Here is a 27,669-nt window from a genome sequence, read left to right as displayed (position 1 = left end):
AGTGTCGTCATAATGAGGGTCAGACTTACTATGGAAATGCTAACATCAAGACTCTGGATATAACTATGCTTGCATTGAAGTTTTACTCTCAAATGTTTTTTTTAGGACATCTAAAGTTTCTTGTTAGAAATGGAACAAATTGTATAAGCATTTAAGACACTGATATTTGACAATTTAGAAATGGAACAATTTATGAAATCATTTAAATAATAAAATTACTTTAAAATTATTTAATTTTTACATTAATAAGCATATTTAGGACACCTAAAGTTTCTTGTTAGAAATGAAACAAATTATGAAATTGTTGAAAAATTACATTATTCATGAAATATGTGCTGAAATTTTACATTCATAAGTAATTTTAACACTGAGACTTGACAATTTCCTGTTAGAAATGGTACAATTTATGAAATTGTTGAACTTAAACAAATTGTGAACTGTTGTACTATTAAATAATTTATGAAATTTGTACTGAAATTTGAAATTCATAAACATTTAAGACACAAAAATTTGAAAATGTCATATTAGAAATGGACCAATTTCTAAAATTGTCAAAATAATGAAATATGCATTTGAAAATTTACATTCATAAGCATTTTTAAGACACTGAGATTTGACTATCTTGTTATAAATGGAACAAATTATGAAATTGTTAAAATAATGAAATTATTTATAACATTTTAACTGAAATTTTACATTTATAAGCATTTTAAGACACCTAAAGTTTCTTTTTATCAATGGAACAAATAATGAAATTGTTGAACAATAAGAATTTGTAAAATATAAATATAACGTTACATATTTCAATACATAAGCATTTATAAGACACTTTTAATAGTTCGAAATAATGAAATTTGCTTTGAAATTTGATATTCCTATACATTTCAGACACTGAAATTTGAAGATTTCTTGTTTGAAATGGTACAAATTATGAAATTGAAGTTAAATAATTTACAAAATATGTATTGAAATTTTAAATTAATTGGCATTTTTAGGACACCTAAAGTTTCTTGTTAGAAATGAAACAAATTATGAAACTGTTGTATTGAAAAATATGTATTGAAATTTTACATTCATAAGCATTTTTAAGACTCTAAAATTGAACAATTTATTGATAGAAATGGAGAAATTTCTAAAATTTGTATTGGAAATTCTCATTCGTAAGCCTTTTTAAGACACTGAGATTCAACAAAAGTTCTTGTTAGAAATGGAACAATTTATAAAACTCTTTAAAATAATGAAATTTATGCAATTTGTATTGAAATTTCACATTCATAAGCATTTTAAGACACTGACATTTGACATTTTCTTATTAAAAATGGACCAAATTCTAAAATTGTTGAAATAATGAAATTTGTATTGAAATTTTACATTCGTAAGCCTTTTTAAGACACTGAGATTCAACGACTTCTTGTAAGAAATGGAACAATTTGTAAAATTGTTGAAAAACTGAAATTATTTATGAAAGTTTTACATTCCTAAGCATTTAAAGGATTTGTGGAATATGTATTGAAATATTTAACGTTATATTTATAAGCATTTATAAGATGCCTAAATCTGACAATTTCTTTTTACAAATGGAACAATTTATCAATCAATCTACTTAGGGTGATTATTTCAAAACTGCCTTTACCTTTTCTAAGTAAAAAAACAAACAAAAACAAACTATGAAGTCGCTATAATTTTAATTTTTCCTCAGTTCATGTTCATGTACTGTTAACTTTATCACTAGTTATGATAAAGTGAGGCACAACAACAAACACAAGTCTGACTCACGAACAAATGACTCTTATGAACTGGTTCTTTACTGAATCAATCAAAAAGACAGATAAATCTTGACTTCTTGAGTCAACACTTTGAATCAATCATTCAATGAATCACTAATGCAGTCTGAACTGAAATATTTCTACATTTTTGCATGTGTTCATGAACCGTTAAATGACTTCACCAGAACTAGTTAAGACAAAGTGAGACGCTGAAACAAATAATACGAATCACATTCCATGGAACAGATATTTCGGGAAATAAAACAATGGAGTGTCTCATCTGCTGCATATCCTGGAGGCTACATTATGAAATTTATGACTGACCTGTCATAAAGGAAATTTACTATTCAATGCCGCTGAAAGTCAATAAAAAGCAGGGTGCAGCACATGATGTAGTGACCTACTCACCGTCATCAATGCTGCGTTACCGTACTATCGGAAATAAAGCTTCTTCAGCGGCTTCACAGCAGTATAGGGTTCTTGCATCTGGGGTCTTTAAAATCACAAATGATTTTCTAAAGAAAGAGTGAAAGTAAACTTCTGTGGAAACTAAAACGTTCCCTAATGACATCAGACTCTAGAGCGCTTCTGGTGAATTCACATTTACATTCCTGAAGTCAGTAATTCACAGCAGTTTAAATAAGTAACACTCACTAATAATGATATCACACCTCAAATAAACCATTGGGGAAATATTTCCTGCAGTATTTGTAAGCGAAGCTTTTAAAGAGCTTATGGTTCTCAGATGCATAAAGTGCAGCGGCGCTCTGACGTCCGGTCTGACCTGTTAAACAATACGCTCAGATAATAACACACACTCAAAGTCTGGAGACTAACACCAGTAACCTAGCTTTAATTCACTTCTTATTCTGCTGAGTGATGGTCAATCAGCACTATTGCTATTGTCCACACATAAACAACACTCACATCTTATAAAAGAGCAAAAATCTAGTGTGAACTATGATCATGTTGATCAAAAGATCCTGAAAATTTCATTTTATATCCAATTTCAAATGCTCAAACTAATGAAATATTAAAGTTCATTCGAATAGATAAGCTAAACTGCATTTTACAAATATTGTTGACCCTCTGTATGTAATGATTAAACACATTTGAGCACTAACCTCCAAACTACCCTTAACGATCATGAACTTTGTGTTGATTAATTGCAATTAACGATTTAATTTGGTTTTGTTCATGTCACTTATAAGTGCAAGACTAATAGATTATTATTTTATTTTTATTTTTTTTTATAATAATAAAAAATATAATAAAATAGGCCCATATGATTTACTTTAATGCTGTGAAAATAATATAATATAATATAATATAATATAATATAATATAATATAATATAATATAATATAATAATATAAATATAATATAATATAATATAATATAATATAATATAATATAATATAATATAATATAATATAATATAATATATGGAGGAATAAAATAAAATAGTCTGATTAAACACACAAACCTTAATTTTTGTATGAATAATAAATAAATAAACAAATATAATATAATATAATATAATATAATATAATATAATATAATATAATATAATATATAATATAATATAATATATAATATAAAATATAATAAATTAATATAATATAATATAATAATATAATATAACATAATATAATATAATATATAATATAATATAATATAATATAATATAATATAATATATTACTCTGATTAAACCCACAAACCTTAATTTTTTATATGGAGGAATAAAATAAAATAAAATAAAATAAAATAAAATAAAATAAAATAAAATAAAATAAAATAAAATAAAATAAAATAAAATAAAATAAAATAAAATAAATAGTCTGATTAAACACACCTTCATTTTTATATGAATAAAAAATAAATAAATAAATAAAATAAAAAATATAATATAATATAATATAATATAATATAATATAATATAATATAATATAATATAATATAATATAATATAATATAATATAATATAATATAATCATCTGATTAAACCCACAAACCTTCATTTTTTTGTATGGAGGAATAAAATAAAATATAAAATAAAATAAAAATATAAAATAAAATAAAATTAGTCTGATTAAACCCACAAACCTTAATTTTAAATGAAGGAAGTCCTTTGACTATCTTTATGAACTTTACAACAGTGTTTTTTTTTTATATTGTTTGGCAAAATGTGATTGAAATTTAAACTGCACAATTATTGCAGTCGGTTGTCTTACCACGATTAGATGATTGATCAAACGCGTCAGGCCTCCAAACACACACATTCCTTCGGACACTTCCAGGAAACCAAAACACACCTGACACACTTTACATTCTTTCACAGGCACACCGTCCTCAAACATGTCTCCCTTCATGTGGAAATAAATGACGTACAGATGACAAACGCTCATCCGACTGACTAACATCTGCTCAGACAGGCAGAGAACAGCCGTGTGAATGACTCAATAATGATTCAATGTAAATCTAGAGTGAGCTGACAGAGGCCATGCAGTCTGAAAGGATTTAAAGACTTTTATGTGGCTTCTAAACTCTGACTTCTGCTCTGTTATAATGCTTCCCTTTAAAACAGCAACAACCTGTATGGAGGGAACTCAAAACACCGTTCAAGCCCTTATCAGTAAACAACTCTATGCACACTAAACCAGGCTAAAAACAAGCATTAACCCACATACCTTCATGTCTGCCTCTGAGAGCTCAGGAGGCTGCGATTGTGAGCACAAACAATGATTAACTCACGTCAAGGTGAGTGTAGTATTTGGACTGTTCACACATTCACAAGCTCGAGATAATCATGCTAACATCAGCAAAGAGAAACGTCTGTCAGTGTCACAGATCCGCTCGGATGAACCTGGTTTCTGTCTGGAATCACAGACGGTTCTTGAACCGAACGTCTGCGGCGGAATTGCTGGAATTCCAGGGATGCTCGAGCGGGAGCTTTGATTTTCATAGCTTGAATTCCTGAATCCTTAGAAATAACAGACTTTAAGAGACGCAAAAAACATCCCAACATTTCCTCTTCACCTTAACATCTACTAGAGGTAGAAAATGCAAACGGTAACAGCTCAAATACAGAACTACATGAATGTCAGATTTCGGTTTTATTATGCATATTTGTTTTTGCATAATAAGTTTTTAAATACCTCTTTAAGACCCTACGATGTCATTTTCCGAAAAAAAAAAAAAAAAATTTCGAATTCCTCCTAGGCCATTGCAACGATTTTCATGAAAATTGAACCAGAATATCTTTAGACCATGCCGACAAAAACGAATGGAATTTGTCAAACCGTTCTCAAATAACGCATGAACGAATTCTGCGAAATTGACGCGAGGCTATATCTCTGCAATGCTTTAGCGAATTCTGACCAAACTTGGTGTGTATTATGACAACTATGACTTGAGGCTAACTGCACAGTTTTGGTGTAGCGCCATCTAGTGGTCAGGAGATATGAAAAATGGCTATTTTTGCTTATAATTTCTGAATGGTTTGGCGAAAAAAGCTTTAGATTCGGTGTATTCAGAGTTGAACGATACCTAATTTTCTCACATCGGCCATTTTGTATTTTGCTGTAAAACGTTATATTTTACAAACCACATTAGCGTACCATTATGAAACTTTATGAAAATTATTAAATGTGAACATTATGAAATGTGTCTTCGGCACCATGCCCTGTCAGTACTCAAAACGTTTTGGGGCCACCTTGTGTCAAGAGTTATAATGAAATTTACAAAAATGCTAATAACTTTTGATTAAATTAACATATTGTAATGAAACTTTATGGATTTTAATAGATTCATTGGTTCACGCCGAGAATATAGATACCAATTTTGCCATAGCCAGCCAAACTTCCTGTCTGCCATTTTGATTTTCTTTAAAAACCTACTTTTTCAAACTCCTCCAAGGCCGTTGCTCTGATTTTCACGAAAATTGAACCAGATCAAAAAAAAAAAAAAAAAAGTATTCTTCAAACCGTTCTTGAATAACGTGCAACTGAATTCGGCAAAGGGTGCGCCAAAATGGACCCGAGGCTCTATCTCCGCAGCGCTTTAGCGAATTCTGACCAAATTTAGTGTGTTATGACAACCATGACCTGAGGCTAACTGCATAGTTTAGGCTCAGTGCCACCTAGTGGTCAGGAGATATGAAAAATGGCTATTTTTGCTTATAACTTCTTAATGGTTTGGCCAAAAATCTTTAGATTCAGTGCATTCAGAGTTGAACGATACCCAAATTTTGCCATATCGGCCATTTTGGGAATCTGCAAAACGCTATACCCTTAATGCACTGGCGTATCATTACGAAACTTGGTATATGTCTTCAGCACCATGCCCTGACAGTACTCAAAAAGTTGTCACCTTGTGGTCAAAAGTTATAATGACATTTCCAAAAATGCTAATTTATGCTAACTTTTGATTACATTAGCCTATTTTAATGAAACTTAATGGATTCCTTGGGTCATGCCGAGAACATAGATACCAATTTTGCCATAGTCAGCCAAACTTCCTGCCCACAATTTTAATTTTCTTTAAAAACCTACTTTTTCAAACTCCTCCTAGACCATTTGACAGATTCACTGAATCTTCAGACTGTGCCGACAAAATGTTAAGGATTTTCTGTCGATATACGAAACCGTTTTCGTATACCACAGCAACAAATTTGAGGCATGATGCTAAAATGACTCCTGAAGCTATATCTCTGCAATTGCCATATTGACACTAAACTCTGCATTTGTAATTGACACCTCACTGCGCCACCTATTGGTCAAAAGTGATAAAATCAAGTTACGAATGACTGCATTTATGATTTTTCAGCCTAAAATCATCTTAATAGGTATTTAATTGCTCATTGTTGCAGTTGGTCTGATGCTCTCACTCATGCCTTCTTTGAGATTGACCCCTTAATTGTTGCTTGCAGCTATATTTTTAAATTGCAATAATATTTAACTTTTTTTTTTATCAAACATTTGAAGAGCAGCGGTATAATCTGATACCATAATTATCTTAATTTCCGATAGACTTCACACATTATAATCCATACAGTACTGGCGAATATTATAAAATGGTGTGGATTAATGATCTCTCTGATTCGCATTTCCTTCCATGTAGTTACAATCAGTCAAACTGTAAAAGAACCTGATGCAAATTTCACACAGAACAAAAGTGCTGCTTATCCCCCATAGACACCGTCAACATAGTCAAAGTAGATGCCAGTGACGTCTACCAGAAGACTCGAGATCTGATAGTGAACGCAGTTTCACTGATGCAAATGACTGAACATGTCGTACAGTTACACAACAGAATGACATGAGTTTAAAAGGAAAAGCAACAAAGATCTAAACTTAAATTAACTTTTGTTTTCAACAAATCTTCACTGAGAAATGTTGCATACATTGAGAAGAGATTGGACATTAATACGAAGAGATTGGTATTAAAAATGCATGTAAACGTGGTCAAAAGCCATTGTCCGTAGAAGTAAAATGAGAAAACGCACATCTAACAACATAAAAAGTAAGTCTAGAAATATCCCTCACCTGAGGCGAGTGAAACATAGTGCCGTTTTCCTTTTCAAGTTTCCTGATATTACTAATCATGCCGCACACCTCAGGGAACAAGAATGAGATCTGATCGGATGTGATTAATGCGTGTCGGTGTGAAAACACTCCCTCGACACTCCTATAAATCACACCCACAACGTCAAAATCATGCCAATATACTGCAGACACACATACAGTAAGACTTCAGGAGCTTTTCTCTTCATTAAGGACACTTTTTGTGTTTGAAGTCTCATTGTGTTTGCTGGATATAGGAAGTCGGTTCTCCTCAAAGTTGCAACATGCATGTTTCTTTACATTAATGACACTTGCATCTCAATGCAATACATTTTTAAGTCTGATTTAAATGTTTAGATACTTTCTGAAGCTGTTGAAGGTGTCATTTTTACACACAAGAAGGAATTCTCTGGTGAGTCGAGACAAATGAATACAGCTTTTTCCACTTGCGTTCAAAATGCTTCTGTGCTTTTCTCATTGACATTTAAGAGAGATGTTCAGATGGAAATTAGCGAGGCGGAGCAGTTTCTCTCTGAGGCTCGTATGCAAAACCTCATTTCACAGAACGAGAGAGAAGCTGGCTTTCACAAAGTTCATCTGCCATGAGATCATCTTTGTTACTGGAAAACTGATACACAGACAAAATGACCAAGATGCAAACTCTTCTAGATCAAAACTCATAATGCAACATTAGTAGTAGTACAGCTGTGAATAGATTTCTATGAGCAAATGCCATTAAATCTGCTGCATGTTTCTCTGGGCAGGATTTAGGAAGAGTTTGGACTGATGCCTTTGGGAAACTGACGGCACAGAAACACACCGCTGGAGGCAGGAAGCACAAACAGCATGTGTCGTCTGGAGTATTTAGTAACTACTCGAAATAAAATGGGGAGAGGAGACTAATTACACTGCCAAACATCGACCCGAGTCACACCATCCACCCTCTCATTACACTGAAATATCTGCTGACTGAATCCATTCAAGTCATGAACATCAGTCCTCACGGAGACTCATAAAGAGTAAACAAATATAGAATTTTTTCCACTTGTTTTCTAAAATAAAAAGAACCACAAAAAAACAAACAAACAAACAAATATATAAAATATAAAAACAAATATATAAAATATAAAAACAAATATATAAAATATAAAAATAAATAAATAAATATATATATACACACACACACACAAACACACACACACACACACACATAAAATAAATCTAATTAAATTCAATAAAAATAAACAAAAAAACAAATACAAATAAAAAATAAATGTGACTTTTTTCAATAAATGTACAATAAATAAAACATACAAAACATAAAATAAATGAAAAACAAAATTTATATAAAGTAAAAACAAAATAAATATAAAATGAATATAAAATATAAATAAAAACATAATAAAACTATATAAAACAAATAAAATAAATAAAACAAATAAAATAAAAATTATAAAATAAATAAAATATATAATTTTTATATAAATTTAAAAAATACATAAAATAAAGATAAAACATATAATATATATATATATATATTATATATATATATAATATAATATATATAAAATATTTTTTTTATTATATATAATTATATTTTTTATATAATTATATAATTATTATATAAAAACAAAAACAAATAAAATATAAAAAAACAAAAAAATAAAAATAAAACATAATATAAATACAAATAAATATAATTAAATTCAATAAAAATAAATTTAAAAAAATAAAAAATAAATAAAACAGAACACAAACCTATAAAATGTATATAAAAACAAACATAAAATATATCTAAAATAAATATAAAATATATAAAATAAAACAAAATAAATATAATACAAAAATATATAAAACAAATAAAATAAATATAATAAAATGCAATAAATAAATTTAAATAAATAAATAAAATAAACAAAATAAAGAAAAATAAAAAAATAATATTGAATGAATGAATGAATGAACAAACAAACAAACGGTCTTGTGTAAACAGCTCAGAATTAAAAACATTCCTAATTATTTTTAATAAAATCAGTCACAAGCAGGGTGGCATTCACAGATTGATCCCGCCAGCGCTCAAAAGTGAAAGTCCCCAGTAACAGCACTCGTAAAGCTCTTCCATTTGGCCGCCACATGTTCAGAGAGCTCCACACAGCTGAACCAATGTCTGTCTTTAAAGACTCGCCCACACCGCAATTAACATGTCACCTCCACTGCCATCAACAACAATATCATGCTATTTTTACCCGAAAAGAGTCTCATGACACTGTGAAAGCAGAAGCCGTCCATTACGAAGATCTTTTATTTCACCTGGACCCCTTCATTTCAGACGTACCTGTGCATTTCTCCCGTCGAACCGTATAATTTGACGTGATTACAGGGTTAGTCTAGCGTCAGATCTACTGATAACCACACAGCTAACACACAATCCATGAAAGAAGCCATTATGGAAACTATTTTTGATGACAGACAGCAAGACTCAAGCATTTTTGTCTAATAATTGCTACACAACACTGCTGAAACTTTATTTTCCACATTCAGACTGAGTTCAGATAAAAGATCACCTAAAAACATGAAAACACAAAGATGTATCAGGTGATTTTTCACGAGTGTTCTCCAGCGGTCTGAAGTCAGTGTTTCTCTATAGAAACAGTCGGAGGCAATAAAGCCAATTAACCCTGAATCGTCACACAAACGTCCTCTAAGTGCCTCCGCTGAGCCCCATTCAAAAAGCCCATTTCCTGTGAAAACACGGCCATCTGTGCGCTGGGACTTCAATGGTGTGAGTCCATTGTGAAGTTTACCACGGGACACAAAGTCCACAGAAAGACCCCTGATGCTGCGGCACGCTGGTGTGGAGGGAAGCCCGGCCCAGAAAAGTGTGTGTGTGTGTGTTTCTGACCTAGCTTGTACTGAATCTACATTTTAAACTACCATATGGAAAGTAAACACCATGGTATGTGAATCCTTGGTGAAAGCGAGGTGTGTTCAGGTGCATTGTTGGCGTGTTGCTATTTTGAGGGAACTGAAAACGACTGCGCCACTGACCAACTGAAACCTGCTCTAAAGTCAATGACGCAATATTTTCTTGTTATTTGAAGGGTGTGTTAGTAATATGTGCCTATAGGTGGGTGCACAACGCCGGTACACTCTGATTATTACACATATATCCCACCATGTAAATAGCAAGTCCATGGTGCGAGCGCACCTGGCTTTTAACCCTTATAGGGTCGACGTTTGCTAAAATAAATAAAAATTCTCTTTGTCCAAATGACATGAAACTTTGTACAGTTGTTAACACTTTCTAGATCTACAAATAAAAAACAAATTGGAGCGATATCTTGTTTTTATGTCACACTCAGGGACTCTGGGGTCTCCAGAGACGCCAGGCAACAAAATGTAAAATAAATAAACAAAATGTAAAATAAATAAAACAAACAAAGCATAAAATAAATGAAAAACAAAATTGATATAAAATAAAAACAAAATCAATATAAAATGAATATAAAATATATAAAATATAAATAACATAAAACAAATATATAAAACAAATAAAATTAAAATATAAAATATATAAAATAAAGAAAATATATAAATTCTATATAAAATAATAAAAAATATATATATAAAAAATAAAGAAAATATATAAAATAAATTATATAAAACAAACTAATAAAACAAATAAATAAAATATAAAAAACAAAACAAATATATAATATAAATACAAATAAAATGAATATAATTAAATTCAATAAAAAAATAAAAAATAAAGAAAACAGAACACAAATCTATAAAATGTATACAAAAACAAAGATAAAATATATATAAAATAAATATAAAATATATAAAATAAAACAAAATAAATATAAAATACAAAAATATATAAAACTTTGTACAGTTGTTAACACTTTCTAGATCTACAAATAAAAAACAAATTGGAGCGATATCTTGTTTTTATGTCACACTCAGGGTCTCTGGGGTTTGTTTTGTTTTTTAAACAGATGTAATTTTACTGTTTATTAATGTTTTTACTTCATATTTGTGCAGTTTTCTGGAGGATTTATCGTATCTTTTAAATTTATATAATTGAAAAAATAAATATTTTGTTGAGTAGGTTTTTATACAAAAACAGCTTTTTATGTAAAATTCACTTTATAAAGACCCACATTTCTAACTTTCATTCATGGGGATCACATGATAATTTGACATGGTTTAGTGTGAGATTTTTGCCCATCTTTTGGAAAATGCAGTTTTAAAAGTAAAAAATGATCACTTTATCCAGTAGATGCTGCAGAGATCCACTATTTGCTGTTTGACCGACTGAAGTATTTTTCAGTTGGATTCATGTCTAAATATTATGAAATTACAATTATGACAATAAAAATTACTTTTTGTCAAAGTTTAACATTTTTTTGTTCTGAAAAAAAAAAAAAAAGTTTTTCAATAATATTGATTTTGAGGATGAATTTTGTCTATTTTCTTAGCGGGGTCTCATCATAATGTAACAATATTGAAAAACTGATTTTTTTCAGTACAAAAAATACTAAACTTTGAAAAAAAGTAGCTTTTATTGTTATAATTGTGATTTCATACTATTTAGATATGAAATATGTTTTTAGCACCTTTATGGATCTTGAGAGTTTAAATGGCTTTGCACTGAATGCAGGCCTCACTGAGCCATCGGATTTCATCAACAATATCTTAATGTGTGTTCTGAAGATGAACAGGTCTTACAGGTGTGGAACGACATGAGGGTGAGTAATTAATGACATTATTTTCATTTTTAGGTGAACTAACTCTTTAATGAAACAGACAGCCTGTATATTAAAGGTGCCCTAGAATTAAAAATTGAATTTATCTTGACATAGTTGAATAGCAAGAGTTCAGTACATGGAAATGACATACAGTGAGTCTCAAACTCCATTGTTTCCTCCTTCTTATATAAATCTCATTTGTTTAAAAGACCTCCGAAAAACAGGCGAATCTCAACATAACACCGAATGTTACGTAACAGTCAGGATCATTAATATGTACGACCCCAATATTTGCATATGCCAGCCCATGTTCAAGCATTAAACAAGGGCAGCCAGTATTAACGTTTGGATCTGTGCACAGCTGAATCATCAGACTAGGTAAGCAAGCAAGAACAACAGCGAAAAATGGCAGATGGAGCAATAATAACTGACATGATCCATGATTACATGATATTTTTAGTGATATTTGTAAACTGTCTTTCTAAATGTTTCGTTAGCATGTTGCTAATGTACTGTTAAATGTGGTTAAAGTTACCATCGTTTCTTACTGTATTCATGGAGACAAGAGCCGTCGCTATTTTCATTTTTAAACACTTGCAGTCTGTATAATTCATAAACACAACTTCATTCTTTATAAATCTCTCCAACAGTGTGTAATGTTAGCTTTAGCCACGGAGCACTATCAAACTCATTCAGAATCAAATGTAAACATCCAAATAAATACTTTACTCACATGATCCGACGCATGCATGAAGAACACTTTGTAAAGATCCATTTTGAGGGTTATATTAGCTGTGAGAACTTTGTTTATGCACTGTAATAGTCGAGAGCTCGGGGGCAGGGAGCGTGCGATTTAAAGGGGCCGCAGCCTGAATCGGCGCATAGTTAATGATGCCCCAAAATAGGCAGTTAAAAAAATGAATTAAAAAAATTGAGCTAAAACTTCACAGACACATTCAGGGGACACCTTAGACTTATATTACATCTTGTGAAAGAACGTTCTAGGGGACCTTTAAGACCTATCGTACCACACATAGGCTATCCAATATAATGTTACACATCAGATGTTTTCCCCCAGCAGTTAACCAAACGCTCATGTAAGACATTACAGATAATGTTTGGGCGAATACTTGCCAAGACAGATATTTTTAAATACTGTATTTTCGATGTATATCAGGATCACACGCTGTCTGAGGCGTCTTTGTGCACACTTTGGTGTTAGTCACTTTTCGTTAGTCAGCGCAAGTAAAATTGTTTTGTTTACATCAGCATGAGTTTGAAAATCACATTTCATTGGTTCAGACTCGTCGAGAATTTGCCATTGAGAATTTGATATGAATATTCAAAAAGTTGGAATGCTGCGCTTTACAACGATACCAAACTTGTGTGGGGAAGCAGCAGTCGTCCAGAAGCGAGCAAAGAAAAATGGATTTTTCTTGGACAAAGGAAAGGTACTCCTCTCCGAAAACATACAAATAAAGATACTTTTAGATGTTTAATTGCTATTTGGAGCATAGCAATGAACTTAATGAACTCATCTAACTTACATAATTTTAAATAATATATATATATATATATATTTATATATTTATATATATATATATATTTTTTTTGGGAATAAATCCTAATGACATAACTAAATAAAAATAGTCCTATACAAACCCTACATAACTACATAAAACCTGAAAACTAAATAAAATGTATCGCCATATAAAACAAACAAACTAACTGGCCCATATAAAAACAGCAATGTTTTACCACTGGAAATATCAAAAGGTTTACGTGAGGGTCATGGTTTGGGTTAGTCTATTGTAATTATAATTACCTTAATTTAAGAACAATTGAAGTCAATGCGAAGGCCTCATAGGTCAATGTGTGTGTGTGTGTGTGTGTGTGTGTGTGTCAGCAGTAGGGTGTGTAGACCTTTACCGTTACTTTAGAAGCCTAATCCCAGTTTTCCCTGAGGCGCACAGCACACCATTTCCTTCACAACACGAATTTCTCCACTTATTCAAGAACAGCTAGTAACAAATCTCCATGACGACTCCGAACGGCTCATTAAACTAATGCTCACAATGAGGGGTGCCTCTTTTCCCCGGGACAGATTATCAATTACTCTGCGGCCGTGCAATAACGGCAGAATTCCCACAAAAGACATGAAACCACGAGAACACAAAGTTGAGGAGGAATCATTCTGGAAAAGCTTTGAAAAAACGACACCATTGTGAAAAGCAATAAAAAACGTTTGCAGAGGAAATAATGAGAGTTTTATACAGGGGGCAAAAATTTGCAACTAAATAAAAACACAGTAAATTCCCTGAACTTGCCATTAGGGTGGCTGTATTCATGCAGGGAAGACGCTTTTCTTTTTTGGCTGCAGATGAATTGCGCCGTGCAACAAAACGGATCACACTAGCATCATGGTGACTTTTGCATGAGCTTTCTGTTGTTATTTTCTAGTTTCTCTCACTGGTTCAGTGCCTGTCTGCATGAAAAACCCTTCAGTTCATTCAGATGGACACACACACACACACACACACACACACACACACACACACACACACACACACACACACACACACACACACACACACACACACACACACACACACACACAAATTCCTCACAGGTCAAATACAGTCATTTTCATTTGGGTAAGATTTACTCTGGAACGGTTCCTCGAACACACCCACCAAAATACTCTGCAAATGTCGTCAGTGAAGCACAAACGAAACACAAAACCCAAACAAACCAAGGCGAAGGTATACTGGTAGTAAATATAATTCACAACTAAAAAAAAATAATAATAATAGGGTGAATTTATTAATGCAATTATAATAATGCAATTTTATTTAAATCATTATAAATTAACTGCAGAACAAACACTAATATGATGACTAAAAATTGGATGATTTAAATAATATATACATACATTTACATTACAGTAAAAACACAATTTAAGGGGAGATGTGCTTAATTTTCAAAAATTGAAATATCACAATGCAAAAATACACAAGATCCTATAAATGAACACACACACACACACACACACACACACACACACACACACACACACACACACACACACAAATACATAAATACAAATATGCATCCATATACATATAGTTCAGTATATATACGCATCCATATACACATACACATACACATCTATCTATCTATATCTATATATATATACACATCTATATACATGTGGTATATATACGCATTCATATACATGTTTGCATCCATATACATATAGTACAGTATATATATACGCATCTATATATATATATATATATATATATATATATATATATATATTATATATATATATATATATATATATATATAGTATATATACGCATCCATATACATATTTGCATCCATATACATACATGTATATGTATGCGTATATATACTATTCATATATACATCTATGCATGCATCCATATTGTCTCTTGATTTTGGTTGTTTGACAAGTGTCATCTTATGTTAACATTTACTGTGTTTAACTTACCAGCACACATGAGATGCTTCAGGTCAAAACATGCAAACTTCCTGACTAATAGTCACCTGCCTCAGACTGTTCTCCAGCTGTCCGTCAAGTATTCCTGACTTTACAACATCACAAGTTTTTCTTCAATTCCCACTCATCCATCCAAAACACACATACCACGACTCTCTGAAACTTCCAAAATAGGCCATGAATGGATAGCATCCGCTGCTGGAAGACACCATTTGTTTAGGGAAATTTCGAGGAGAAGAGCGACTCTCCGATCTCTCGTTGTCCCGTGTTTACGGAGCGGGAGGAGGAGATGAGGAGGTGTGGCATCAACACACTGGAATTCACCAGCCAAAGTGTAAGATCCGTGCCAGAAGCCTATACCCGCCTGGCACTAAAGTGGGTATGAATAAAAAGTCTCTTTTGCAGCTTTCAAGTTTCTCCATTACTCAACATTTCCACATCAAGACCCTGTCGAATCACATTAATTGGATCTAATTCACAGACATTCCTGCACTTGTTTTGGCAGAGCGGAGGAGAATCGGCAGCCAACCGTGAGCTCAGTGCACACACAGCGGAAAGGAAACACACATCTCCAGTAAATAAACACTGAGCGCTGTACTGTACTGCATACTGTCACCATGAAATCTAAACGGACCATTCTTGTTTTTTATGGAGCACTGCAGTGTTTATTCTACATGATTTATCGGTGCACGTCATTTTAAATTCATGTGAACCAGAATATCTTCCCGTCCCTCTTGCAACATCTCTTCTCTGATGATGAGGGCGGGGCAACCTGTCACTCACATGAGATCCACCAATAGCAAACCACAACCATCCAATCAATTCCCTACAGACAAAATCAAGCCCCGCCCTACATTTGTTCTTGTTTGCGAAGCGTTTCACTCGGATATACGGCACAACTTATCCCAACTTAAGTTTCATGCCAACTTTAAAAATTATCACTCATCATGATTTAAATTAGAATATAAATTGTGAGATATTATTACAGTGTAAATCAGCTGTTTTCTATGTGAATATTTAGTAAAGTGTAATTTATTCCTGAATTTTCAGCATCGTTACTCCAGTCTTCAGTGGAGATCCTTCAGAAATCATTCTGATATGATGATTTGCTGCTCAAGAAACATTTATGATTATTATTGATGTTAAAAACAGTTGTGCTGCTTCATATTTTTGTGATTTTTTTTATTTTTATGGATAGCATTTATTAGAAATAAAATCTTTTATAACTTATAAATGTCTTTTCTGTCACTTTAGATCAATTTAATGTGTCCTTAATGGAAAAAAGAATGAATTTCTTTTACAAAATCTGACCGAGCCCAAACTTCTGAACATCTATGTCTCCATTACAGTGGAGTGAAACTGGTGTCAAACTGGTTTCTGGTCAGTAAAATACAGATTTCTTACCTTCTCCCATGAGGCTGTTGTGGTGAGAGCAGCTGGACTCTTCTCTCATGTCCCTCACACACTGAAAAACACACACACACACACACACACACACATCATGAAATCAATCTCAACACCTGAACAAACACAAACACATCTGACTTTACAGTGACATACTGTCCTGACAGACCCTGAGGAGTTACATGTACTGTAACCACATGACTAGTCAAAAAAGTTTGGACTAAATGCATTTATGATGCAAATGATGCTCATAATTAATATGCATTTGTATCTAACGCATCTTTGCGCACCTTTGCACTTCACATAAAATACAAACCTGAACAAAGATGACTTGAGCACTTAAACCTCACAAATAATAAAAGCTGTTTGACAAACAGTTTTAAGATCTTCAAATTGCCGCTCTGCCTTGGACAAATATTGTGTTAAGGTTGTTTTCTGTTCTGACTGTGCCAGTGCACTGTGATAAATGTGCCCGAGCGAGACTCCTGCATTCCAGCTGCCCCCGGATTTGCCCTCCGAGTGGAGTGGAAAAGCTCTGGAGTCTTATCAGTCCAGCAAATGGAAATTCCAGCCATTCCGTCAGACAGAGTGAATCAGTGTTTGCCGCTGGATCGTGCGTGACGCTCGCCAACGTGCGACGTACAGGAGACCCGGAGGCCCGCGTGTCGGCGGACTTTCACACTGAAACCAAACCGAAACTTCAACTTCACTATTTGTTTACTTTTCACAAAAAATCCTGGCTCCGAATCCAGCAGGGTCAAAGCAATACACTTTCAGAGAATACACACACTCCGGTCTTAAATTTAGGGATCTATGATTTCAATTTAATTAAATTGATTAGACATACTTTTGGATTATTAAGATTTAATTAAACTATTAAAATGGAATCTCAAAATAATTGAAATGGAAAACAGAATTTGAGAACAAGAGAACAAGAAATTTGGGAAAAAATAAAATGGATTTCATAGGGCTCTAAAAATGTCATTTTTGTTAAACTTTTAATAGTTTTGTTTCATTATCTTAATTGATTAGACATGCTTTTTGATTGTTAAATATTTAATTTAACCATTAAAATGGAATCAGGGAAAAAAAAAAATAGGGGAATCCAGAAAAATAGAATTTTGGGGGAAAATAAAATGGAATTTGAGATTTCATAGTGCTCTAAAAATGTCATTTTTGTTCAACTTTTAATAACTTTGTGTTGAATTGTAAATGTTTTATGATTAATTAATTAATTAGACATTATTTTTGATTATTACATTTGATTTAAGCATTAAAAACGGAATCCAGTGGCTGGGGGAATCGTAAATGTAACGTGAAGAAAAACAGAATTTTTCAGGGAAATAAAACAGAATTTGAGATTTCATAGTGCCCTAAAAATGTCATTTGTGTTAATATTTTTTTTAAATAAAACTGTTAATATTTCTAAAAACATTTAAGAATATTATTACCAATAAGACTATTAATATAATATAATAATATTAATAATATTTTTTGCTGAATTGTATACATTTCATGATTTCAATTAATTAGACATGATTTTTTATTTTTAAGTTTAGTTTAACCAATAAAATGGAATCTAGAAAAATTAGGGTAAAAAAATTCTGAAAAATTAAAATGAAGAAAAATTGAATTTTGGGGGAAAAATAAAATTGAATTTAAGATTTCATAGTGCCCTAAAAATGTATTTTTTGTTAAACTTTTAATAAATTTGTGTTGAATTGTAAAAGTTTCATGATTAATTAATTAATTAATTTTCCGATTTGAAATCAGAAAAATTAAAATTAATAGAATTTTAGGGAAAAATAAAACAAGATTTCATAGGGCCCTACAAATTTCATTTTTGTTAAACATAATATTTTTGTTGAATTGTTTAAGTTTTCATGATTAATTAGACATGCTTTTTGGATATTAAATATGATTTAACTATTAAAACAGAATCTAGAAAAATTTAAATGAACAAAAATGGAATTTGGGGAAAAATAAAAGATATTTTTTTTTTTTTTTCCCACTTTTGACAAATAAGTTTTATTGAGAGACAGATTACAATATTACAGACTCTTTACCTTAAATACAAGACAAATAATAATAATAATAATAATAATAAAAATAATGAATAAAACAGATTTTATGTGGTCCTAAAATGTAATTTAAAAAAAAAAAAAAAAAAAAAACTTTAATAATTTGTTGAATTGTATGTTTTATGTTATTTAATTAGACATGCTTTTTGATTCCTAAAATTTCATTTAACCATTTAAAAAAAATAATTGAAAAAAGTATTAAAACAACCAGAAATATTAAAATGAGGGTGTGTGGGGAAATGAATTTGGGGAAAAAATGTAATAAAAAAAAATAATAATACATTTAAATTTAAAGAAAAATCAAACAATTTGAGAGAAAAAAAAAAACATTTCATGGAGTCATCTTCTACACTTTTGTAGCAGTTTGCTACTCGATATCCTTGTTTTACATGTCAAAAACTGGCTTGAGATCTCAAACAGCTTCACTAATCTTGAACTAATTTGATTGTAATGGCGTGGAGAGCATTTGTGAGCTCCTCTCGGCTGATTCCCATGAGTCTCCGTCTTTAACAAGAGCATCAGGATCAGAGATCAGAGCCACCGAAGTCTTCCAGGATTAACATCCACATTGTTCCTCAGTGTAATTGCTGCTTCTGCCTCTGAACTGACAGCTGTGCTGCTGGGACGAAGCCAGGATCACAGGCGAGACAGTACGGACGATTATCCCACAGCGGATGACGGGAACACATCAGGATCAGGATCTCATAGGGATGCATTATTATAGAGATTTCTGCCTGTGTATGTGTCACCAGTGAATGCAGTCTGCTCTATTCTACTCAAATGCACCCTTTGCATTTCAAACAGATGACGTGTGCTGACATGTAAATGTCCATTTGGTTCAGAAAGCGAGGCAAAGTCCATCTGGAAAGCTTTTGTTCCCACAGCTGATAAAACGCGCTCACCGAAATCTGACCCTCACATCCAGGTCTGGGGTCTGTCCTCTAACTGAAGACAGATGGATCCGTATAATAACATGGATATTAGCATAGTGACAGTTTTATCCATCTTCATGCATTCCTTTTCTACAGCTGATCAGAGATATGATTTATAAGAGATGTTCAGAGCATCTGTGCATTTAACACACTGATCTTAGACTACACTGATCTATATGAGTCTAAATATTGAAAATCAACTCTCTATTAGAAGTCATCTGAATTAATCACTGTACACTCTAAAAAATGCTGGGTTAAAAACAACCCAAGTTGGGTTGAAAATGGACAAACCCAGCGATTGGGGTGTTTTATTGGGTTATTTTAACCCAGCGACTGGGGTGTTTTATTGGGTTGTTTTAACCCAGCGATTGGGATGTTTTAACCCAGCGATTGGGATGTTTTAACCCAGCGATTGGGATGTTTTAACCCAGCGATTGGGGTGTTTTATTGGGTTGTTTTAACCCAGCGATAGGGATGTTTTAACCCAGCGATTGGGGTGTTTTATCCCAGCGATTGGGGTGTTTTATTGGGTTGTTTTAACCCAGCGATTGGGGTGTTTTATTGGGTTGTTTTAACCCAGCGATTGGGATGTTTTAACCCAGCGATTGGGGTGTTTTATCCCAGCGATTGGGATGTTTTAACCCAGCGATTGGGGTGTTTTATTGGGTTGTTTTAACCCAGCGATTGGGATGTTTTAACCCAGCGATTGGGGTGTTTTATCCCAGCGATTGGGGTGTTTTATTGGGTTGTTTTAACCCAGCGATTGGGATGTTTTAACCCAGCGATTGGGGTGTTTTATCCCAGCGATTGGGATGTTTTAACCCAGCGATTGGGGTGTTTTATTGGGTTGTTTTAACCCAGCGATTGGGGTGTTTTAACCCAGCGATTGGGATGTTTTAACCCAGCGATTGGGATGTTTTAACCCAGCGATTGGGATGTTTTAACCCAGCGATTGGGATGTTTTAACCCAGCGATTGGGATGTTTTATCCCAGCGATTGGGATGTTTTAACCCAGCGATTGGGATGTTTTAACCCAGCGATTGGGGTGTTTTATTGGGTTGTTTTAACCCAGCGATTGGGGTGTTTTATTGGGTTGTTTTAACCCAGCGATTGGGGTGTTTTATTGGGTTGTTTTAACCCAGCGATTGGGGTGTTTTATCCCAGCGATTGGGATGTTTTAACCCAGCGATTGGGGTGTTTTATCCCAGCGATTGGGATGTTTTAACCCAGCGATTGGGGTGTTTTATCCCAGCGATTGGGATGTTTTAACCCAGCGATTGGGGTGTTTTATTGGGTTGTTTTAACCCAGCGATTGGGATGTTTTAACCCAGCGATTGGGGTGTTTTATCCCAGCGATTGGGGTTTGTTTAACCCAGCGATTGGGGTGTTTTATCCCAGCGATTGGGGTGTTTTATTGGGATGTTTTAACCCAGCGATTGGGGTGTTTTATTGGGATGTTTTAACCCAGCGATTGGGGTGTTTTATTGGGTTGTTTTAACCCAGCGATTGGGGTGTTTTATTGGGATGTTTTAACCCAGCGATTGGGGTGTTTTATTGGGATGTTTTAACCCAGCGATTGGGGTGTTTTATTGGGATGTTTTAACCCAGCGATTGGGGTGTTTTATTGGGATGTTTTAACCCAGCGATTGTGGTGTTTTATTGGGTTGTTTTAACCCAGCGATTGGGATGTTTTAACCCAGCGATTGGGGTGTTTTATCCCAGCGATTGGGGTTTGTTTAACCCAGCGATTGGGGTGTTTTATTGGGATGTTTTAACCCAGCGATTGGGGTGTTTTAACCCAGCGATTGGGATGTTTTAACCCAGCGATTGGGGTTTGTTTAACCCAGCGATTGGGGTGTTTTATTGGGATGTTTTAACCCAGCGATTGGGGTGTTTTAACCCAGCGATTGGGGTGTTTTAACCCAGCGATTGGGGTGTTTTATCCCAGCGATTGGGGTGTTTTATCCCAGCGATTGGGGTGTTTTATTGGGTTGTTTTAACCCAGCGATTGGGATGTTTTAACCCAGCGATTGGGGTGTTTTATCCCAGCGATTGGGATGTTTTAACCCAGCGATTGGGGTGTTTTATTGGGTTGTTTTAACCCAGCGATTGGGATGTTTTATCCCAGCGATTGGGGTTTGTTTAACCCAGCGATTGGGGTTTGTTTAACCCAGCGATTGGGGTTTGTTTAACCCAGCGATTGGGGTGTTTTATCCCAGCGATTGGGGTGTTTTATTGGGATGTTTTAACCCAGCGATTGGGGTTTGTTTAACCCAGTGATTGGGGTGTTTTAACCCAGCGATTGGGGTGTTTTAACCCAGCGATTGGGGTGTTTTATTGGGATGTTTTAACCCAGCGATTGGGGTGTTTTATCCCAGCGATTGGGGTGTTTTAACCCAGCGATTGGGGTGTTTTAACCCAGCGATTGGGGTGTTTTAACCCAGCGATTGGGGTGTTTTATTGGGATGTTTTAACCCAGCGATTGGGGTGTTTTATCCCAGCGATTGGGGTGTTTTATTGGGATGTTTTAACCCAGCGATTGGGGTGTTTTATCCCAGCGATTGGGGTGTTTTAACCCAGCGATTGGGGTGTTTTAACCCAGCGATTGGGGTGTTTTAACCCAGCGATTGGGGTGTTTTAACCCAGCGATTGGGGTGTTTTAACCCAGCGATTGGGGTGTTTTAACCCAGCGATTGGGGTGTTTTAACCCAGCGATTGGGGTGTTTTAACCCAGCGATTGGGGTGTTTTATTGGGTTGTTTTAACCCAGCGATTGGGGTGTTTTAACCCAGCGACTGGGGTGTTTTATCCCAGCGATTGGGGTGTTTTATTGGGTTGTTTTAACCCAGCGACTGGGGTGTTTTAACCCAGCAATTGGGGTGTTTTAACCCAGCGATTGGGGTGTTTTATTGGGTTGTTTTAACCCAGCGATTGGGGTGTTTTATCCCAGCGATTGGGGTGTTTTATTGGGATGTTTTAACCCAGCGATTGGGGTTTGTTTAACCCAGCGATTGGGGTGTTTTAACCCAGCGATTGGGGTGTTTTATCCCAGCGATTGGGGTGTTTTATCCCAGCGATTGGGGTGTTTTAACCCAGCGATTGGGGTGTTTTATTGGGATGTTTTAACCCAGCGATTGGGGTGTTTTATCCCAGCGATTGGGGTGTTTTAACCCAGCGATTGGGGTGTTTTATTGGGATGTTTTAACCCAGCGATTGGGGTGTTTTAACCCAGCGATTGGGGTGTTTTATCCCAGCGATTGGGGTGTTTTAACCCAGCGATTGGGGTGTTTTAACCCAGCGATTGGGGTGTTTTAACCCAGCGATTGGGGTGTTTTAACCCAGCGATTGGGGTGTTTTAACCCAGCGATTGGGGTGTTTTATTGGGTTGTTTTAACCCAGCGACTGGGGTGTTTTATCCCAGCGATTGGGGTGTTTTAACCCAGCGACTGGGGTGTTTTATCCCAGCGATTGGGGTGTTTTATTGGGTTGTTTTAACCCAGTGACTGGGGTGGTTTAACCCAGCGACTGGGGTGGTTTAACCCAGCAATTGGGGTGTTTTAACCCAGCGATTGGGGTGTTTTAACCCAGCGATTGGGGTGTTTTATTGGGTTGTTTTATCCCAGCGAATTGGGTATTTTAACCCACCAATTGGATTGTTTTGTTTACCCCCATGTCATTGTTTCTGAGTTTTAAACAACATCTATTTTGTGCTGGTTAAGCAAGCGGTTGTTAATTAACATGATAACTTACTAGAGATCCCCGCATTGGATTTAAGAGGTTGAGGTTAATGATTAATTGATTCGATTTTCTTTCTATTTTCTTTTAATGAATTGAAACCCAGTTATATTCTTGAGTATGTTTAAGAAGAAGAACATTCAAGAATTATGTTTTTATTTTAATATTTCCCCCCACTCTCAGCAGAGATCTCATTTAATTCTCCTCAATTCCCCCTGTATTGTAGAAAACCCTTCATTTTCAGCCATGAGCGGTTGATTTTCTCATGCATCTTCTCTTGAGGTTTCGTGTGATTAATGCAGCTTGATATGAGGAAGGCTGGAGGATCTTTTGCAATACTTGCTTTTTTTTTTAGCTGCTATTGCAAAAGACTCTTTGGGTGTTGCTTTGTTATTTTGTAACAAATTACAGCCTACACTCTAACAAATGCTGGGTTAAAAACAACTCAAGTTGGGTTGAAAATGGACAAACCCAGCAGTAGGGATGTTTTAACCCGACTATGTGGATGTTTTAACCTGGCGATTGGGTCGTTTTAACCCAGCGACTGGGATGCTTTAACCCGGCGACTGGGATGCTTTAACCCGGCGACTGGGATGCTTTAACCCTGCGATTGGGATGCTTTAACCCTGCGATTGGGATGCTTTAACCCTGCGATTGGGATGCTTTAACCCTGCGATTGGGATGCTTTAACCCTGCGATTGGGATGCTTTAACCCGGCGACTGGGATGCTTTAACCCGGCGACTGGGATGCTTTAACCCGGCGACTGGGATGCTTTAACCCGGCGACTGGGATGCTTTAACCCGGCGACTGGGATGCTTTAACCCGGCGACTGGGATGCTTTAACCCGGCGACTGGGATGCTTTAACCCCGCAATTGGGATGCTTTAACCCCGCAATTGGGATGCTTTAACCCTGCGATTGGGATGCTTTAACCCGGCGACTGGGATGCTTTAACCCGGCGACTGGGATGCTTTAACCCGGCGACTGGGATGCTTTAACCCCGCGATTGGGATGCTTTAACCCTGCGATTGGGATGTTTTAACCCGGCAACTGGGATGTTTTAACCCTGCGATTGGGATGTTTTAACCCGGCAACTGGGATGTTTTAACCCGGCGATTAGGATGTTTTAACTCTACGATTAGGATGTTTTAACCCGGCGATTGGGATGCTTTAACCCTGCGATTGGGATGCTTTAACCCGGCGACTGGGATGCTTTAACCCGGCGACTGGGATGCTTTAACCCCGCAATTGGGATGCTTTAACCCGGCGACTGGGATGCTTTAACCCGGCGACTGGGATGCTTTAACCCGGCGACTGGGATGCTTTAACCCCGCAATTGGGATGCTTTAACCCCGCAATTGGGATGCTTTAACCCTGCGATTGGGATGCTTTAACCCGGCGATTGGGATGTTTTAACCCTGCGATTGGGATGTTTTAACCCTGCGATTGGGATGTTTTAACCCTGCGATTGGGATGTTTTAACCCCGCAATTGGGATGTTTTAATCCTGCGATTGGGATGTTTTGATGTTGGAAAGGTCACACGTGACATAGGTGGAAGTACTGCGGTAGGGCGTAAAACTCCATCTCATTTTCCGAAACTGTTGTTTTACCTTTTTTTTGTAAAGGCCGTTTGGCTTAGTCTTTGTACGTTCTCTTTGAATCAGTACTTCCGCCTACGTCACACGTGACCTTTCCAACATGATTACGTAATGCGTGGCTCATCACAGAGCAGTGCAAGACAAGCATTTGTGGTTAAAAAGTATATAATTTTTTTTTATTTTTTTTAGAAAATGTCCGATGGTTTCTCCAGATAAGACTTATTCCTCGTCTGGGATCATGTAGAGCTCTTTGAAGCTGCACTGAAACTGACATTTGGACCTTCAACCCGTTGAACCCCAGTGAAGTCCACTATATGGAGAAACATCCTGGAATGTTTTCCTCAAAAATGTTTTCCACAATTTGTATAGTGCTTTTCACAATACATATCCCTTCAACACAGCTTTACAGAGAATGCATGTCAAACATTTCTCATCAAATTTTACAGCTTTACACTCTTACTGTATGTTTCTCCTGAGGAATATTAGGGAAAACAAATGGGAAAAGTTGACAGCGAGACAAGCAAAGAAACTTTCATCTGCAGAAAATCCACTGAAACGGAAACCTGATGCCATGCAACATAAATCAGGATAGTTTTTAACACTATCTGCTTTAGAAGCCATTCATTCTCATAAACGTACGAGACACAATCTAGTGACAGTTTCCAGACTCAAAACAGACCGTACACTCTTTCATTATCACTGTGTATTTATTTTCGGCAGTAAATAAAAGTCTGTCAGAAAAGCCTCCCTATGGAATTCCTCAGCTTTCTTTCTCACGCACGGGTAAAACACAAGGCGACAATTACTTCCTCAATTAAAACACTTCCGAAAGGCAAACACTCCCTAAAAATACTCTCCTCTCTTCCGCCGCTGACCCCACGACCCGACACCGTCTGCGGGACCAAACCCTCGGGACGCCTGGAGTACTACAGACGGGCCTGAGGGAGCGACGGAAGCGCCAGAGGGAGGTGCGCAAAAACATGAAAACGCAGACGCAGGGTAACTTACTGGAGACACACTTTTATTATTTCAGCTGTTTATCTTGGCTGACCTTGTGTACAGTCTCACCCTTCACGAGAAGGTTCAGGGAGAAAGACGCACAGTAGTAAACGCACACACACAATCAGATTTGATCTTAACCTACGTCAAAAATGAACAGAAACGTTTTTAAAAATAATTCTGTTTTTGAGTTGAGTTTAAGTTGAATATTAAAGCCCCATGCCTTGTAATCGGCCAATATTTGGTCATTTTGTGAATGCAGTACCCACAACGCAATGCACCAACGAACCAGGTGATATAAACTACAATTTTTCTTCACTCATTTGATCAGACTGCACTGCGATCAATGCAAAACAACTGTATTTATTTCTAATTAAACATGCATTGTGTGAAACTCTTATTGCATACTATTTCACTTACAGCACTGCAGAACACAATCACGAATCATGCTGATCATTCCCAGAATCCCGTAAAATTCCTTTACTTTATGAGCTCATAAGCGATGTGTAAAGATGGTTGGATAAGACATCTTCCCATCCGAACACCCACGAGCTCTCTAAATAAACCTTACACACATATACACACGTGCACGTGGACCCGCGCCAGCCGCCTGTAATTGGTCAATGATCATTTCCTGAAGAAAAGCAGAAACACATTTCATGCAGATTCTCTCTTGAAATACACCTCACACTCACAATATCTCCTTTAAAATAGATCTTGAGCTGCTCATGTTTGCCAGCCTAAAACTGGCCATTCTTTTGCTTATTTATCTTGGGGACTCTCCAAATTCATAGTTTAAAACTAAAGAAATTTTCCACAGACAACTTTATAAACTTGACTATATTAAAGTGCCCCAATTATGCTATTTTTAAGGTTCCTAATTTTAGTTTCTCCTACAATAGTTTTACATCCATCCAAGGTCAAAAAACACATATTTTCTCATAATATCCAATGCAGCATCAACTTTTCTCACAGTGTCTGAAACGGATCAGTCAAGGATTCGGTCTCTCTAAACCCCGCCTTTCCGAGAGCCTGCTCTTCTGTGATTGGTCAGACTGCCCAGTTTGTTCTGATTGGTCGAACACTTCCAGTGTGTGTCAGAGACAAAACGACCATGATTCAATCATTCAATGGACATCATTTTTGTTCAGTGTGTCATATAAAGAAATTATAAACATGCAAAAACAAGAGAGAACCAACAAATTATTAATAACTGATTATGTTGTTGTTAATGCATGCATTTTCTGGAGAGCTTTTTGGTTTTTTATGCATTTTTTTTTTTTTTGGTTTGCACAGTAAAATAAAACC

The 27,669-nt window shown here is 35.1% G+C and overlaps 1 protein-coding gene across 5 annotated transcripts in view; it reads right to left on the bottom strand.

Moving 5' to 3' along the window:
* Nucleotides 1-27,669, bottom strand: part of LOC137006563 (pleckstrin homology domain-containing family G member 3) — a 62,746-nt gene that overhangs the window by 29,183 nt on the left and 5,894 nt on the right. For all 5 annotated transcript variants that reach the window (XM_067367424.1, XM_067367419.1, XM_067367422.1 and 2 more), the window contains exon 2: nucleotides 17,017-17,077. In XM_067367424.1, the coding sequence (XP_067223525.1) occupies nucleotides 17,017-17,065 (49 nt within the window). In that variant the 5' untranslated portion in view covers nucleotides 17,066-17,077. The remainder of the gene's footprint in view (nucleotides 1-17,016; nucleotides 17,078-27,669) is intronic.

Source organism: Chanodichthys erythropterus, chromosome 18 (genome assembly GCF_024489055.1).
Source record: "Chanodichthys erythropterus isolate Z2021 chromosome 18, ASM2448905v1, whole genome shotgun sequence".
NCBI lineage: Eukaryota > Metazoa > Chordata > Actinopteri > Cypriniformes > Xenocyprididae > Chanodichthys > Chanodichthys erythropterus.
The sequence above is the reverse complement of the archived record's forward strand: the minus strand, read 5'-3'. Positions and strand labels throughout refer to the sequence as shown.